This window comes from Aegilops tauschii, chromosome 7 (assembly GCF_002575655.3).
Source record: "Aegilops tauschii subsp. strangulata cultivar AL8/78 chromosome 7, Aet v6.0, whole genome shotgun sequence".
Taxonomy (NCBI): Eukaryota; Viridiplantae; Streptophyta; class Magnoliopsida; order Poales; family Poaceae; genus Aegilops; species Aegilops tauschii.
Genome location: NC_053041.3, coordinates 297,961,332 through 297,975,914, shown reverse-complemented (window position 1 = coordinate 297,975,914; position 14,583 = coordinate 297,961,332). Strand labels below are relative to the sequence as shown.

Below are 14,583 nucleotides of genomic sequence, written 5' to 3'. Positions count from 1 at the left end.
AACTTCGCCAAAAGATCTGCATCCCGGTCCGTCTTTCTCTTACGGATTCTGTAACAGTACGGGTCATTGTCCTGGGAAAACCCTACTTTCCACGGAATTCTGCCTTTGCCTCGTACACATCCTCCGTGTTCATCATTCCCGAGGGCTGTTGTCAGTGCGTCTTTCTCTCTGTTGAACTTGATCAAGCCCTCTTGAGCTTGGGTCATTGCGTCAATAAGGGCTTCGGTGGGAGCAAACTTTTTCTTCCGGTGAACACACACCCCTGTCTCCGGGTCTAGCGATCCCCCATGCCCGTACCACCAGCTTTTGGCCCTTGGGTCCCATCCCTCTGTACCTAGAGGGATTCCTCGCACCCTCAGGTCCTCCTCCATCTTCTGCCACTTAGGCTCCGAAAGGCGGTATCCTCCTGGCCCCATAATATGATGGAACTTTTTCTTACTCGCATTATCCTTATTTTTTTCGATATTTCCTTGAAATGCTCCGATTTCTTTTGCCTCACAAATTCTGGCCAATCATCTTTCAGTTTCTCATGTTGTCCATTGAAATCCGGAGTCTTGCCCTTGTTGACATAGTCACGGGTTAAATTTTTCTTGAAGTTCCGGAATGCTTCGCCCATGTTCTGAAGAGCGAACTCTTTAACTAGCCTCCTCCTCTCACGTCCACCCGGAACCTCGTTACCGAATTCATCGACTTTGTTGTATTCCGGAGGTAGAATGAAATGTTCCATAAGCTTTCTCCAGCAATCCTTGTTCGTTCTCTTGTCGACAAAACTGAAACCAAGACGTGCCTTCTTTGGCTCCTTCCATTCCTGGACGGTGATCGGGACGTTGTCTCTAACAACGACTCCGCATTGGTTGATAAACTTTGAGGTGTGCTGTAGGGTCTTGCCGGTTTCACTGACAAAATCAATGGCATATGTTTCTCTTGTTTTCATCGCCTTGGATTTGCCACGCTTTGTCGTACTCGATCTGGCCGAGGGCTAAAAAAAGAAAGAGAGTCGCGCGCGTTAATACACATGTATTCACATTTCAGTAAGTTTGTATCACGAGAGGCTCAATGTATATATATACCTCGCCGGAGGTGGTTGCTACTTGCAATTCGAGATCGTCGTTTGCTGACGGTTGACCTCCGTCGACAATGTCCGTTCCTTCACCTTCTTGATCATCGACAATGACTGTTCCACCGTCAAGGTTCAGAAAAGAAGAGACTACATCCTCTTCTTGCTCATATTCTGAACCCGGCACATAAGGAATCTCGTTGTTTATGATGCCCATTAAATAACGTTCAGCCTCCGGATCCCTAAGCGGCTCGGCTCTATCGTCCGCCATATGTCACTCCTGCATGTAGTAAAAATTAATTAAGTATAAAGGAATTAAAAAATAAGATTAAGCGGACATAGAGGAGGAGGAATTAAAAAATAAGATTATTGAGCACTAATTTGCATAGAAGTTTTTGTTTGAGCACTGCCAAGTATTTTGTTTTTCCTTTTCCTTTTCTTTTTTCTTTTCTTTTTCCTTTTCTTATTTTGTTTTTCCTTTTCTTATTTTCTTTTTCCTTTTCTTTTTCCTTTTCTTCTTCCTTTTCTTCTTCCTTTTCTTTTTCCTTTTCTTCTTCCTTTTCTTTTTCCTTTTCTTCTTCCTTTTCTTCTTCCTTTTCTTATTTTGTTTTTCCTTTTCTTCTTCCTTTTCTTTTTCCTTTTCTTCTTCCTTTTCTTCTTCCTTTTCTTTTTCCTTTTCTTCTTCCTTTTCTTCTTCCTTTTCTTCTTCCTTTTGTTTTTCCTTTTCTTCTTCCTTTTCTTTTTTCCTTTTCTTATTTTCTTTTTCCTTTTCTTCTTCCTTTTCTTTTGCCTTTTCTTATTTTGTTTTTCCTTTTCTTATTTTCTTTTTCCTTTTCTTCTTCCTTTTCTTTTTCCTTTTCTTATTTTGTTTTTCCTTTTCTTCTTCCTTTTCTTTTTCCTTTTCTTCTTCCTTTTCTTTGTTTGAGGAGGACAGCAGGCGGCGGCAGGAGTCGGCGGGAGGCGGAGGACGGCAGGCAGGCGACGGCGGGCGGCGGCGGCGGCAGGGGCAGGGGCAGCGGTGGCGGCGGCGGCAGCGCGCAGGGGCAGGGGCAGCGGTGGCGGCGGCGCGCAGGGCAGGGCAGGGGCAGGGGCAGCGGTGGCGGCGGCGGCGGCGCGCAGGGGCAGGGGCAGCGGTGGCGGCGGCGCGCAGGGCAGGGCAGGGGTGGCGGCGGCAGTGCAGGGCGTCGGAGCTCACTGGGGACAGGGCGTCGGCGTCGGGGCAGGGCGTCGGCGTCGGGGCAGTAGCCTGGCGGCGTCGGCGTCGATCGGCGTCGGGGCAGGGCGTCGGCGTCGAGAGGAGAATGGGAGGTGGGGGAAAATTTACTAAGTGCTGTATATATAGACAGAGCATTAGTCCCGGTTGGGGACACCAACCGCGACTAAAGGTACCCTTTAGTCCCGGTTGGGGACACCAACCGCGACTAAAGGTACCCTTTAGTCGCGGTTGGTCTTCCCAACCGGGACTAAAGGTTCTTTCGCGCCGCTTTCGTTCCCGCGCGGAAAGAGCCTTTAGTCGCGGTTCGTGTCACGAACCGCGACTAAAGGTCCTTTTTCATATAAAATAAAACTAATTCATTTTAAAATCTTAAAAATACAAATAATATATCAAAAAATTTAGAAAAATAAAACTAATTCATTTTAAAATCTTAAAAGTACAAATAATATATCAAAAAATCAATAAAATAAAACTAATTCATTTTAAAATCATAAAAATACAAATAATATATCAAAAAATTCAGAAAAATAAAACTAATTCATTTTAAAATCTTAAAAATACAAATAATATATCAAAAAATTTAGAAAAATAAAACTAATTCATTTTAAAATTTTAAAAATACAAATAATATATCAAAAAATTCAGAAAAATAAAACTATTTCATTTTAAAATCTTAAAAATACAAATAATATATCAAAAAATTCAGAAAAATAAAACTAATTCATTTTAAAATCTTAAAAATACAAATAATATATCAAAAAATTCAGAAAAATAAAACTAATTCATTTTAAAATCTTAAAAATACAAATAATATATCAAAAAATTCAGTTCATCGATCCCTTGAAGGTTTGACAAAAGGTTTGATACATCATTCAGTTCATCGACCAAATACAAATCATCCGGATTCGCCATCGTACGTTTTAATTCACATGATCCATTCAACAAAGTTTGGTACAATAAATTATTACACATCAATTCTTCCCTTGTGTCCCTGCTTGCTTACGATTGTGCCGTATCCATGGAGCATCCTCATCATTTAACTTAATGCTTGGGTCAGTGTTCACTTTGAAGGGCGGAATTTCACCAAACATATTATAATCTTCTGACATGTCTGTCTTGTCCTCCACTCCCACGATGTTTCTTTTCCCTGAAAGAACAATGTGGCGCTTTGGATCATCGCATGATGTACTGATCGTTTTCTTATCTTTCCGTTTCCTCGGTTTGCTACTCATGTCCTTCAAATAAAAAACCTGAGCGACATCTTTGGCAAGGACGAATGGTTCGTCAAGGTAACCAAGATTGTTGAAATCCACCATTGTCATTCCGTATTGCTCGTCCACCTTTACCCCACCTCCTGTTAGCTTGAACCATTTGCACCGGAACAAAGGGACCTTAAAGGAGGGTCCATAGTCAAGTTCCCATATCTCCTCTGTGTAACCATAATATGTGACCTTTTGCCCATTCTCGGTTGCTGCATCAAAGCGGACACCACTGTTTTGGTTGGTGCTCTTTTTATCTTGGGCGATGGTGTAAAATGTATTCCCATTTATCTCGTACCCTTGGAAAGTCGTTATAGTCGAAGATGGTGTCTTGGCCAACATGTACAGCTGATCTCCAACATCATTGTCATTCATTAAATGTTTTCGCAACCAACTGCCGAAAGTCTCCATGTGGGCCTTTCTAATCCAGGATTCAGGCTTCCCCGGGTTGTCCGAGCGTAAAATATTCTTGTGTTGCTCGAAGTACGGAGCCACCAAGCTGGAATTTTGCAGAACTGTGTGGTGTGCTTCAGTCATAGAATGACCGTCCATACATATCGTTGATTTCCTTCCGATCGTGCCTTTTCCACTTAGTCTCCCCTCGTGCCGCAATTGAGGAATACCAATCGGCTTAAGGTCAGGAACATAGTCAATACAGAACTCAATTACCTCCTCATTTCCATAGCCCTTGACGATGCTTCCTTCTGGCCTAGCACGGTTACGAACATATTTCTTTAATACTCCCATGAACCTCTCAAAGGGGAACATATTGTGTAGAAATACAGGACCGAGAATGGAAATCTCTTCGACTAGGTGGAGCAGGAGGTGCGTCATAATATCGAAGAAGGATGGTGGGAACACCAACTCGAAACTGACAAGGCATTGGACCACATCGTTCTGTAACCGTGGTAGATCTTCTGGATTGATTACCTTCTGAGAGATTGCATTGAGGAATGCACATAGCTTCACAATGGCTACTCGAACATTTTCCGGTAGGAGCTCCCTCAAAGCAATCGGAAGCAATTGCGTCATAATCACGTGGCAGTCGTGAGACTTCAGGTTTTGGAACTTTTTGTCCGCCATGTTTATTATTCCCTTTATATTCGACGAGAAGCCAGACGGGACCTTCATACTGCTTAGGCATTCAAAAAAATGACCTTCTCTTCTTTGGTAAGAGCGTAGCTGGCATGACCTTGAAACCATTCCGGATGCCGGTCATCTGGGTCTTTCAAAAGTTGCTGGTCCTGCCGTGCTTCCTTTGTATCATTTGTCTTCCCATACACGCCCAAGAAGCTTAGCAGGTTCACGCAAATATTCTTCGTAACATGCATCACGTCGATTGCAGAGCGGACATCTAGGACTTTCCAATATTCTAGCTCCCAAAATATAGATTTCTTCTTCCACATGGGTGCGTGCCCGTCAACTCCCCGCGGAACTGATTGTCCGCCAGGACCCTTTCCAAAGATGACTTTCAAATCCTTGACCATATCAAATATCTCAGCACCAGTACGTTCTGCAGGCTTCGGCCGGTGATCTGCCTTGCCGTTGAAATGCTTACCTTTCTTTCTTACGTTATGATTTCAGGGAAGAAATCGACGATGACCCAGGTACACGTTCTTCTTACAATTACCCAAACGTACACTTTCAGTCTCATGTAAGCAGTGCGTGCATGCATTGTATCCCTTATTTGTCTGTCCCGAAAGGTTACTGAGAGCAGGCCAATCGTTGATGGTTACAAAAAGCAACGCTCGTAGGTCAAATTCCTCTCCTTTGTGCTCATCCCAGACACGTACACCAGGTCTGCCCCACAACTGTAAAAGTTCATCAACTAATGGCCTTAGGTACACATCGATGTCGTTCCCGGGTTGCTTTGGACCTTGGATGAGCACTGGCATCATAATGCACTTCCGCTTCATGCACAACCAAGGAGGAAGGTTGTAGATGCATAGAGTCACGGGCCAGGTGCTATGGCTGGAGCTCTGCTCGCCAAAAGGATTCATGCCATCAGTACTTAGACCAAATCTTATGTTCCTTGCGTCAGCTGCAAAATCTTTGAACACTCTGTCGATCTTTCTCCATTGCGTTCCATCAGCGGTGTGTCTCAACTCCCCGTCGGACTTACGGTCCTCTTTGTGCCATCGCAGCGACTTGGCATGCTTTTTGTTCCTGAACAGACGTTTCAACCGTGGTATTATAGGAGCATACCACATCACCTTGGCGGGAACCCTCTTCCTGGGTTTCTAGCCCTCAACATCGTCACCAGGGTCATCGCCTCTGATCTTATAACGCAATGCAGTGCATACAGGGCATTCATTCAAATTCTCGTATTCACCGCGGTAGAGGATGCAGTCGTTAATGCATGCATGTATCTTCAGAACCTCTAAACCTAGAGGGCAGACAACCTTCTTTGCTTCGTACGTACTGGCGGGCAACTCGTTATTCTTCGGAAACATATTCTTCAACATTTTCAGCAAATTTTCAAATGATGAGTCAGCTACACCTTCCTGTGCCTTCCATTTTAGCAAATCCAGTGTGCAGCCCAGCTTTTTCAGACTATTATCGCATCCTGGATACAACGACTTTTTGTGATCCTCTAACATGCGATCCAAATTCTCCCTCTCCTTGTCAGTTTCGCAGCGTCTCCGTGCATCAGCAATGGTCCGACCAGGATCATCAGCGGGCTCATCATGTGCCTCTTCTTCACCTTCACCTAACCCTTCCCCACCTTCAGCATCATCCTCCATGAAAGTATCACCGAAATGATCATGATAGTTGTCATCGATATCATCCCCTTCTTCATCTTCTTCCATTCTAACCCCTCTTTCTCCATGCTTGGTCCAACAATTATAGCTTCGCATGAAACCGTGCCGAAGCAGGTGCATGTGAACGTCTCTTGAGGAGGAGTAACCCTTCTGATTCTTACAGACAGCACATGGACAGATAATAAAACTTCGCTGCTTGTTCGCATTTGCCACTACGAGGAAATCTTTCAAACCCGTAGTGAACTCGCCGGAGAGTCGGGGACCGTACATCCATTGCCGATTCATCTGCATTATTATTATATAAAGTATATAATTAACCATCATGCATTTGTTAAACTAACTAGCTAGAAATAATACAAATTAAACAATGAACTACACACATGCATATTTTATCAATGACACATGAAAGGTTCAAGTTGCTAACCGCGGTCGCAGAGGAAAAATAAATGAGAAAGCTCAAGTGTGGTTCGGACACTTCATATCATGTTTGTTTCATGCTCTCGGGCATTTCATCAAACACCTTGTGTGCATAGGAGGAACCAAAAGCAAACCCACCACCCCCCTTCTGAATTGTGGCTAAGTGAAGTGAGTTGAGTCCTATATATAGGGATGGGCCTTTAGTCCCGGTTGGCCTGGCCAACCGCGACTAAAGGCCTTCGGGCCAGCCTGAGGACCTTTAGTCCCGGTTGGCCAGGCCAACCGGGACTAAAGCCCCTCCCGTCCGCCAGCTGTCGACCGAGCGCGCTGGGCCCAGATAGTTGGTCGCGGGTCTCCTCCCGAACCGCGACTAAAGACCCCTTTTGTCGCGGTTCGATTATTTTAGGGACTAATGGGGGCGTATGGAAGCCTCTTTTTCTACTAGTGTGCAAGAAAAGATCTCCATCTCTTGAGAAACCAGAAAAATAGGACTGGCAAAATGAAACGCAGTTGCCAAGCCGGTCATGCACATTGGCATCACGCTTCTATCGGACGAAGAAAATAGCCAACGCCGCCATAGTTTTACCGAAACACGCAATGGAACCAGCATCTCATCTCATCAGAAAATACAAGATGTATTGATCAAATACTATATGTACAGTACCAGCATTAAGAGTCTGTGATGTCATGCCATGGTCATAAACTTAATTGCCTTATTTGTGTCCTCTGTTTCTCTTCTCCTCATATTTATGTTAATAGGTGAATGTTTATACCATGCCTTTTTGCATTAAAATGTAAACCACTATTTTCTGCAGCCAAGGTTGAGAAATCGATTAAACCAAACAACCATCAGAATTTGCAATGCATATGACATTCTCCCAAAAGTGCAAGATTGATTTGCAGTCGTCTGAAATGACTGTTGATGTTGCGTATTAATTCAGTTTATATAATAGTTTGCTAAGACCTGTTTTCACTTTTTAATTTAATTTCTCACATGTTTATATGTATTAAGATGCATATTTGTCAGTCTGCATAGTCCTAAATTATTTATTGATTTATCTTTCAGTATATTTTTACTTTTGCATATTGCTAACTTATTAAGAGGCCATATTACTTACCCTTGTTTACCGTTATTACCGTTTTACTGTAATAGGGCATTGCGGTCCACCGTGCACTGTCCACTTCATCATGTTTGAGGGTGCCATCAGATCTCCAGCCAATTGGTATACTCTTCCATATACTACTGATGTCCGCGGTTTGGCGACTTTAAAAAATATATGAAACTGCACTACTGTACTCTAAGCGTCTTCCTCTATACTTATATGGGTAATATATGTGAACATGTTTAATTGTTGGGATAAAAAAGTTTCATTTGATTGCAACCGCTTCTTCATCATGGAAAAAAACAGACCATATGTTACTTCAATCCACGTGGGGATTTTATTAATGCTATTGTAGTTTCGAATTGTCTACTTAAGTCTTGCGATGCTACCATCCAGTTTTACATTTGGCCAAAAATACGTCCATATAGTAGTACAATCTCCTCGAATGTAGGCTTCTGATGTTCCCCTATGGCCTACCATGGTAACTTTATTGTTACAAGCTATATGTACATCAAAGATTAGTCTCTCACCCTGATGACAACAAATCATGTTATCCTCTTTATATATGTACAAACTGAGTGCCTTTATTGAAAAAATATATACAAACTGAGTGCACGACATTTGAATTATATAGATAGCCATTATACATCCATACTACTTGATCTCTAAGTTTCAACTTTTTTAGGGATGCAGAAGGCACGCACGACATTTGAAAATTGCAAAAGGACGACCATTAAAACATCAAGTGTTAGTATAGTTTCGGTTTTGCGGACGGATGTGATGTTGCGGATGCGTCTGCTTGCATCAAAGTTTTTTAACCAAGTTATTTTTGTGTGCAGAAGCTAGATCTCAAGCTTTCAACATTGTCCAGTTTCATACGTAAATGCAGGCTTGCTTTTCTTAAAGAATAATATTTTTATAAGGTAGACTTAAGGCTTTCAACATTGTTCAGCTTCATGAATAAATTCAGGCTTGTTTTTCTTAAAGAATAATTTTGTTGCTTTCAAAATTGCTCGATTTATGCATAAATTCATGTAATAGATCAAAATTGAGACCAAAAAGGCCTTTGATGTTCTGGCCAACGATCACCCTATTGCATTGCTCCTGTGGTGTAGCAACTATTAGATCATGCTATTCATATCACCTTGATATTTCATTGTTCTGAAATATACAGATATAATCTTCATGTTATGTCGTATGCCTATGTATTTTTAGAAATACCTACCATTTTATTGTAAATATATATATATTTTAATACCTATCATTTTATTGTAAAAATGTGTATTTTTGGAAATAGTACCATTTTATTGTAAAAATGTACGGGCGCAGCAACGCGCGTCACTAATAATCTAGTGAGTGTGTTACAACCGTCAACCGATTGATCCTCCATACACTATCTAACGGTTCTAGGTGGCCGCCGTTGGTAGTAATCATTGGGACCATGTGATTTGGACGAGTGCAGATCTTTGCGCGCCGCTACATGGGAAAGCGTTGCTACGTATCTGCATAAGGTAGATCTCCCGTTAATAAATTATACTGTAGAATGATTGTTCTACGTTTTTCTGGTCAATTGTACGGTGTCACAATGGTGTCGGTTCAGAGCTCATATAGCCTCCAAACCCACATTCCAAAAATAAAGCACGCCATCATATCTTTCTCCCTCTTAAGAGGAGACCTCCAATTGTTCTCCTATTAATAGACGCTATGCTGGTCACCGGCAATTCTTCCACGCCGGAAGGAACGGCGGAGCCGTTGGAGGTTGGCCTGAAGAGTATCTTGGCTTCATTGGGATCAAATTTTGGTGAGGCCATGACAGCATGCATTCCCATTTGTTCTTGGTTTTGAATCTTCATTTTCTCCAGGAATCCTGTTATCTCTTATCTGACATTTCAGCTCAGCGATTAGAGGTATTTGCCAGGCACATGATATCTTGTGTAACTATGAACCATGTTGACAGCCAAAATGTATCAGAATCCTCATTATTAGTTCACTGTATCTTTCTTCAGGTCACTCGTTTCAAATGTTTGGTACATGTTTTCCGTTTTTTCTGCATTATTACTTTGACATCTGTGTTTTGGCATAATACCTAGTTTTTGTGTACAGAAAGCATAGCTCAATTAATGGCTCTTTAATCCACAAACTTTGCGATTAACATTTTCCTGAAGGGCATGGTTCTTGGAACCAGAATTTCGTTGATATTATGTGGCCTTCTTTCGCCTTTTCAAAAGCAGTTAGCTGGGCATTCCATATTCTTGGTAGCTACCATGTGCAGATTCATGGGAAGAACCAAATGACGTCATTCTTTAGTTTCTTACCATGCACCTTGTTTTACCTACTTTTACATTATGTTCTGCATCTGAGATTATTCCTTTGCCTTCAGGCTAAACGATACATGATTCTGTGAGAAGAAAATGCGAGCCATAAGATTATAATCCTAGTGGTAAGACCTTTTCCTTCTCTATTTTTTATGTCATCTTCATACCTTTATTTCTTTTTAAATTTCAACATAATTCATATTTGACTTCATTGTTATTATTCTCTGGTCGTCTGTACGATAATTAAAGCAAACTACTAGAATGGAGTCAGAGATAGTTACGCATAATACTCCCTCCGTCCCGAATTAGTTGACTCAGATTTGTCGTATCTAGACAAATCCAAGTCAACTAATTTGGGAATGAGGGAGTATATAACTTATTGCTTTTTTTGATATAACTGTGCTCTGCTCTAGCTTGTCCGCCACTGGTTTATGCTTTAGAAATAGAAGTTTATTATAATCCTGATCGTGAAGAATGTATAATTAATGTAGTCTTTATAAATAGTGATGAACTATGCGACTAAAATTGGGGCAGTACATATTACAAAAAATAAAACTGGTGTTGCTAAACGGTGCAGGCTGAACAGATGAATTAAGACTATTGTAAGGTGAATATACTAAAACTAGTAGTAATGGAGCCTTTCACCAAGCTGGCAGAGAATGAGACTGCTCAGTTACAGAGAGCAGTATTTGCCCAGTATATTATGATGAAGAAATTATTCATGGAGCTAGAAGAGGAAAGGGAGGCTTCATCAAGTGCTGCAAGCGCTGCCCTGTCAATGATTAGAAAACTTCAGAAAGAAAAGGAGGCAGAGAGAATGGAAGCATGTCAGTACAGAAGAATGGCTGAAGAAAGGATGAATCATAGTGACAAAGCCCTGGAAGTCGTGAAGGAAGTCATGCAGCACAAGGAACTGGAGATCTATTATCTCAGGAGCCAACTGCAGGTGTATAAACAAAGGTTACTGGGTGTTGGTATTGATGATTGTGATATTGCAGACGAGACGATAACAAAAAGTATACCTTTGTTTGGAAGCAGAGATGTAGAGAATCTTTGTTATACCATCAAAAGGAATTTCTCTCTTCCAACTTTTCAGTTGAGCAAACGTTTTGCTGAAATGGACATGAACAAAAACAACGGATCGGTTGCGTCAGCGAGGAGCAGGCTAGGTGTTTACATGCACAACTCTAGTGAAAATGAACTGGAACAAGTTTCCAGCGACCTGAAAGCCATAGGTTCCAAGGAAAGCTTAGCAGCAGATATGGACAGTACTGAAAAGCATGGGGAAGAACCAAAACCTCCAAGCAACAGTGGTACTGAACACTCTTGTCCATCCGAAGGGTCTTCTCGTTCTTCCCCCTTCTCAATGGCGGGGCATCACACAGATATATGCAGTCAAAGAGCAACACCGGTTGGCAAAGATGTCCAAGACACGCTACATCCTGATCCACTCGGGTCATTGCGTCCAGACCATGAAATGGATAACACTGCTGACACACTAAAGCATCCAGAACTAAGCAAGGCGCCGGCAGAATACTCATGTACTCCTACTAAACATAGCATCAGCACAAAGGAATCTGAAACGCCTCACACGGTTGCTCTAAGAGATAAAGGGTCCCATGTTCTTTCGAAGTTTTCAGCGACGCGAAAAGTTGGCTCCATGAATAACGTTGACAGACATGTCCGTGTAGCTGCGGCGAGTTCTACGCCACGAGCTGGAGTCGAGAGAACAAGATCAAGGCTGAAGCGTGTTCAGAGTGAAAAGATGATTGAGCTAAATGATCCTAAGAAGAACAAGGAGCAGATCATAATGCTCAAGGAGGTATACGAGCAGCTTAACATGATAGAAGCACACATGAGACCTTCCCCTTCACAGGAGACCCCTAGAAATGACCAGTCGTTGGATTCTGTTATGGAGGTACTTCTCTTCTTGGATTTAAAGTTTAATTTTTTTTACATTGCGTTGTACTGTACAAGTTTATCAGAAAACGTTGTATTATTCAGGTCTAGTTTTGGTCATAGACTGTTGAATTAGTTACATGAACCAAAAGGGTCCATCGTTATCTTGTAGGAAAATAAAAGGAGTGGTCTGTTGGCATTAAATCTAACAACTACTACCTCTGTAACTAAATATAAGATGTTTTTGCAGTTCAATTCTCAAAAAAAGAAGTTTTATATTTAGTTACAAAGGTATACTATTCTCAAAAAAAAACTATCAGCATAACTTTTGACATACTGTAAACTTCTGCACTGCTAAATGTGTAGAACGGCAAGTGATTCTAATGTATAGATGCAAAATATTCCAAATAAACAACATAAAACTGAAATTCTTTGAAAGTGCAGACATTGAGAGACTTCTGATTCTACACAATGGTGATCATTATCTTGTTGTGTATGATGTTGCCTTTTTATTCTACACACTTTTTTTGAAAAGGAGGATAACCCCCGGCCTCTGCATCAGAACGATGCATGCAGCCATTTATTTATTCTACACACTAGTAGTCATTATATTTTCCGTGTATAAAGTTTCCTTATCTTAATCTACACACTGGTGACCATCACATTTTCGCGTACAAATTTGCCTTCTCTAACCATGAATACATTCACAGGCGGCTCTGTCCTTCTCCATATAGTCCAGCAATTCAAGTTCTGCTGTAGCTTGAAGGTATAAGCCTAAAAGGTCATTGTGCCTGCTTGCTTTTCAAGATCGTCTTGGAACAAAGACAATTTTTGGTATTTAGGTGTCTGAAATTCTCCGTCACATCAAACAGAGGTGTAATTTGAAGAAGTTCAGCACAAATTTGATTCATAACATTTGTATATAACGCTCCCTGAAATGTGTGCAGTCGTCACCAGCAACTCATTTTTCAAGAAATGTGGGCATGAGTCCTGCTGACCTGATGCCCACTCTTAACATCCGGGGGTATTAGACATTTCATCTTTTTAGGATTCTTGGATTGAACCAGGCTGCATGCCTGCATCCCAAGCAACTAGCAGCCTCTGGTCGTGGTCTGGCGCAAGAGAGTTGTAGAACTTCTATATCTTATGATAACTAGTATTGATGACGGTGAAATGCAAAGAAATTCATGTTTACAAGAACCCAAAAGGCCAAGATGCACGTGATAGTATCTCAAGGTATGCTAAAAGTAGTGCCCAATGAATTGATATGATAGCAGCAGCGTTTCCGAAGGAACCAGCCCGAATCTTCTATGTGCATTATAGAATGCTGGAATGTGTACCTTGGCAGGAACATCAAAGCTTTGGTACTTATGTTTCATCGAGGAAGTTTCTCATTCCTTTTTCACAATGCCTCTTGACCTCAGTAAGAGAAAAAGATGCAGGCGAAACTAGATCTTATAGGAATGAAGATGTTTAGTCTTTTGTCATTTGATCAAGCTCTTCCTTGAGTTCTTTTTTCTATTTTAAAACGCAGTTGGTTCTTGACTTGTACGTTCCAAGATCGTCTTTTTGATGATTTAGGTCGAATTGCATTCTCATGTACAATTTCTCATAATTGCAGTACGAAAGCAACTAAAAAGCCATAGCCAAAGTTTTTTGAGCAATCACGGGACCGGGGGGGGGGGGGGGTGGAGATCCCCACCTGAATATATTACTCAAAGGTGCCCAAGGGCAAGTTGCAGGTTACTTAGACATTACAGCGAGAGGAGAGGTACATGCGCCAAGACATGACAGCCTCCTTACTAACATGGTCCTTAAATGTAAAGGCCCAAAGCATAAAATCGGAGATAATGTTCCGAATAGAACCTAGAGGGGAGTGTATCTCGTTACGGAAAACATGAGCATTTCTGGAGTCCCAGAGCTTCCACAGGATGGCGAGGGCGACGGTAGGCCACATGGTGATGTCGAGGCCAACCGAAGTAGGAGTATCCCAGATGTGGTCGATGGAGTGAAGGGCCTGAAGACCCAAGAGGGACCGGACCTAAGCCGCGCATGGGCAGAGGAGGGCGAGGTGCGTCGCGTCCTCAAAAGATAAGTTGCAGTGAGGGCAAGACGACACCAAGGTGATGGTCTTGTGATGTAAGTTCGCCATCGTGCTTAGCCTGTCACGACAGAGAAGCCAGCCGAAGATCTTAACCTTGATAGGTGCGTTTGAGCCCAGATGTACCCAGCAGCGAGATCAAGCTCATGGTCGGAGGAGAGCAATGAGTAGGCGCACCTCGAGGTAAACGAGGAACAGTAGGTGAGGAGCCTGTCGTCGGGCGCACCGCTTATGGTAACATCCTGCAACAAAGACAAAACAGACGCAAGCTAGGCAGAAGCCACGTTGGTTAGGAGGTTCCGCAGGTTAGCGAGTAAACCATTATGCATGACATGAGATACCAGGACAGAGGGTGAAGTGGAGTGAGAGAAGAGGTGGGGGTAGTTTTCTATGAGCGGAGTCGATAGAAGCCAAGCATCGAGCCAGAAGAAGGTGGAAATGCCATTGTTAGTAA

At 42.2% G+C, this 14,583-nt stretch overlaps 1 protein-coding gene across 1 annotated transcript; it reads left to right on the top strand.

Moving 5' to 3' along the window:
* The first annotated feature begins 10,603 nt into the window (after window positions 1–10,603).
* On the top strand, window positions 10,604–12,762 carry LOC109740273 (uncharacterized). The gene is made up of 2 exons (XM_020299309.4): window positions 10,604–12,047; window positions 12,739–12,762. Exons 1-2 carry the CDS (start codon window positions 10,761–10,763, stop codon window positions 12,760–12,762), a joined length of 1,311 nt encoding a protein of 436 aa, XP_020154898.1. The 5' UTR covers window positions 10,604–10,760.
* Window positions 12,763–14,583: the final 1,821 nt, after the last annotated feature.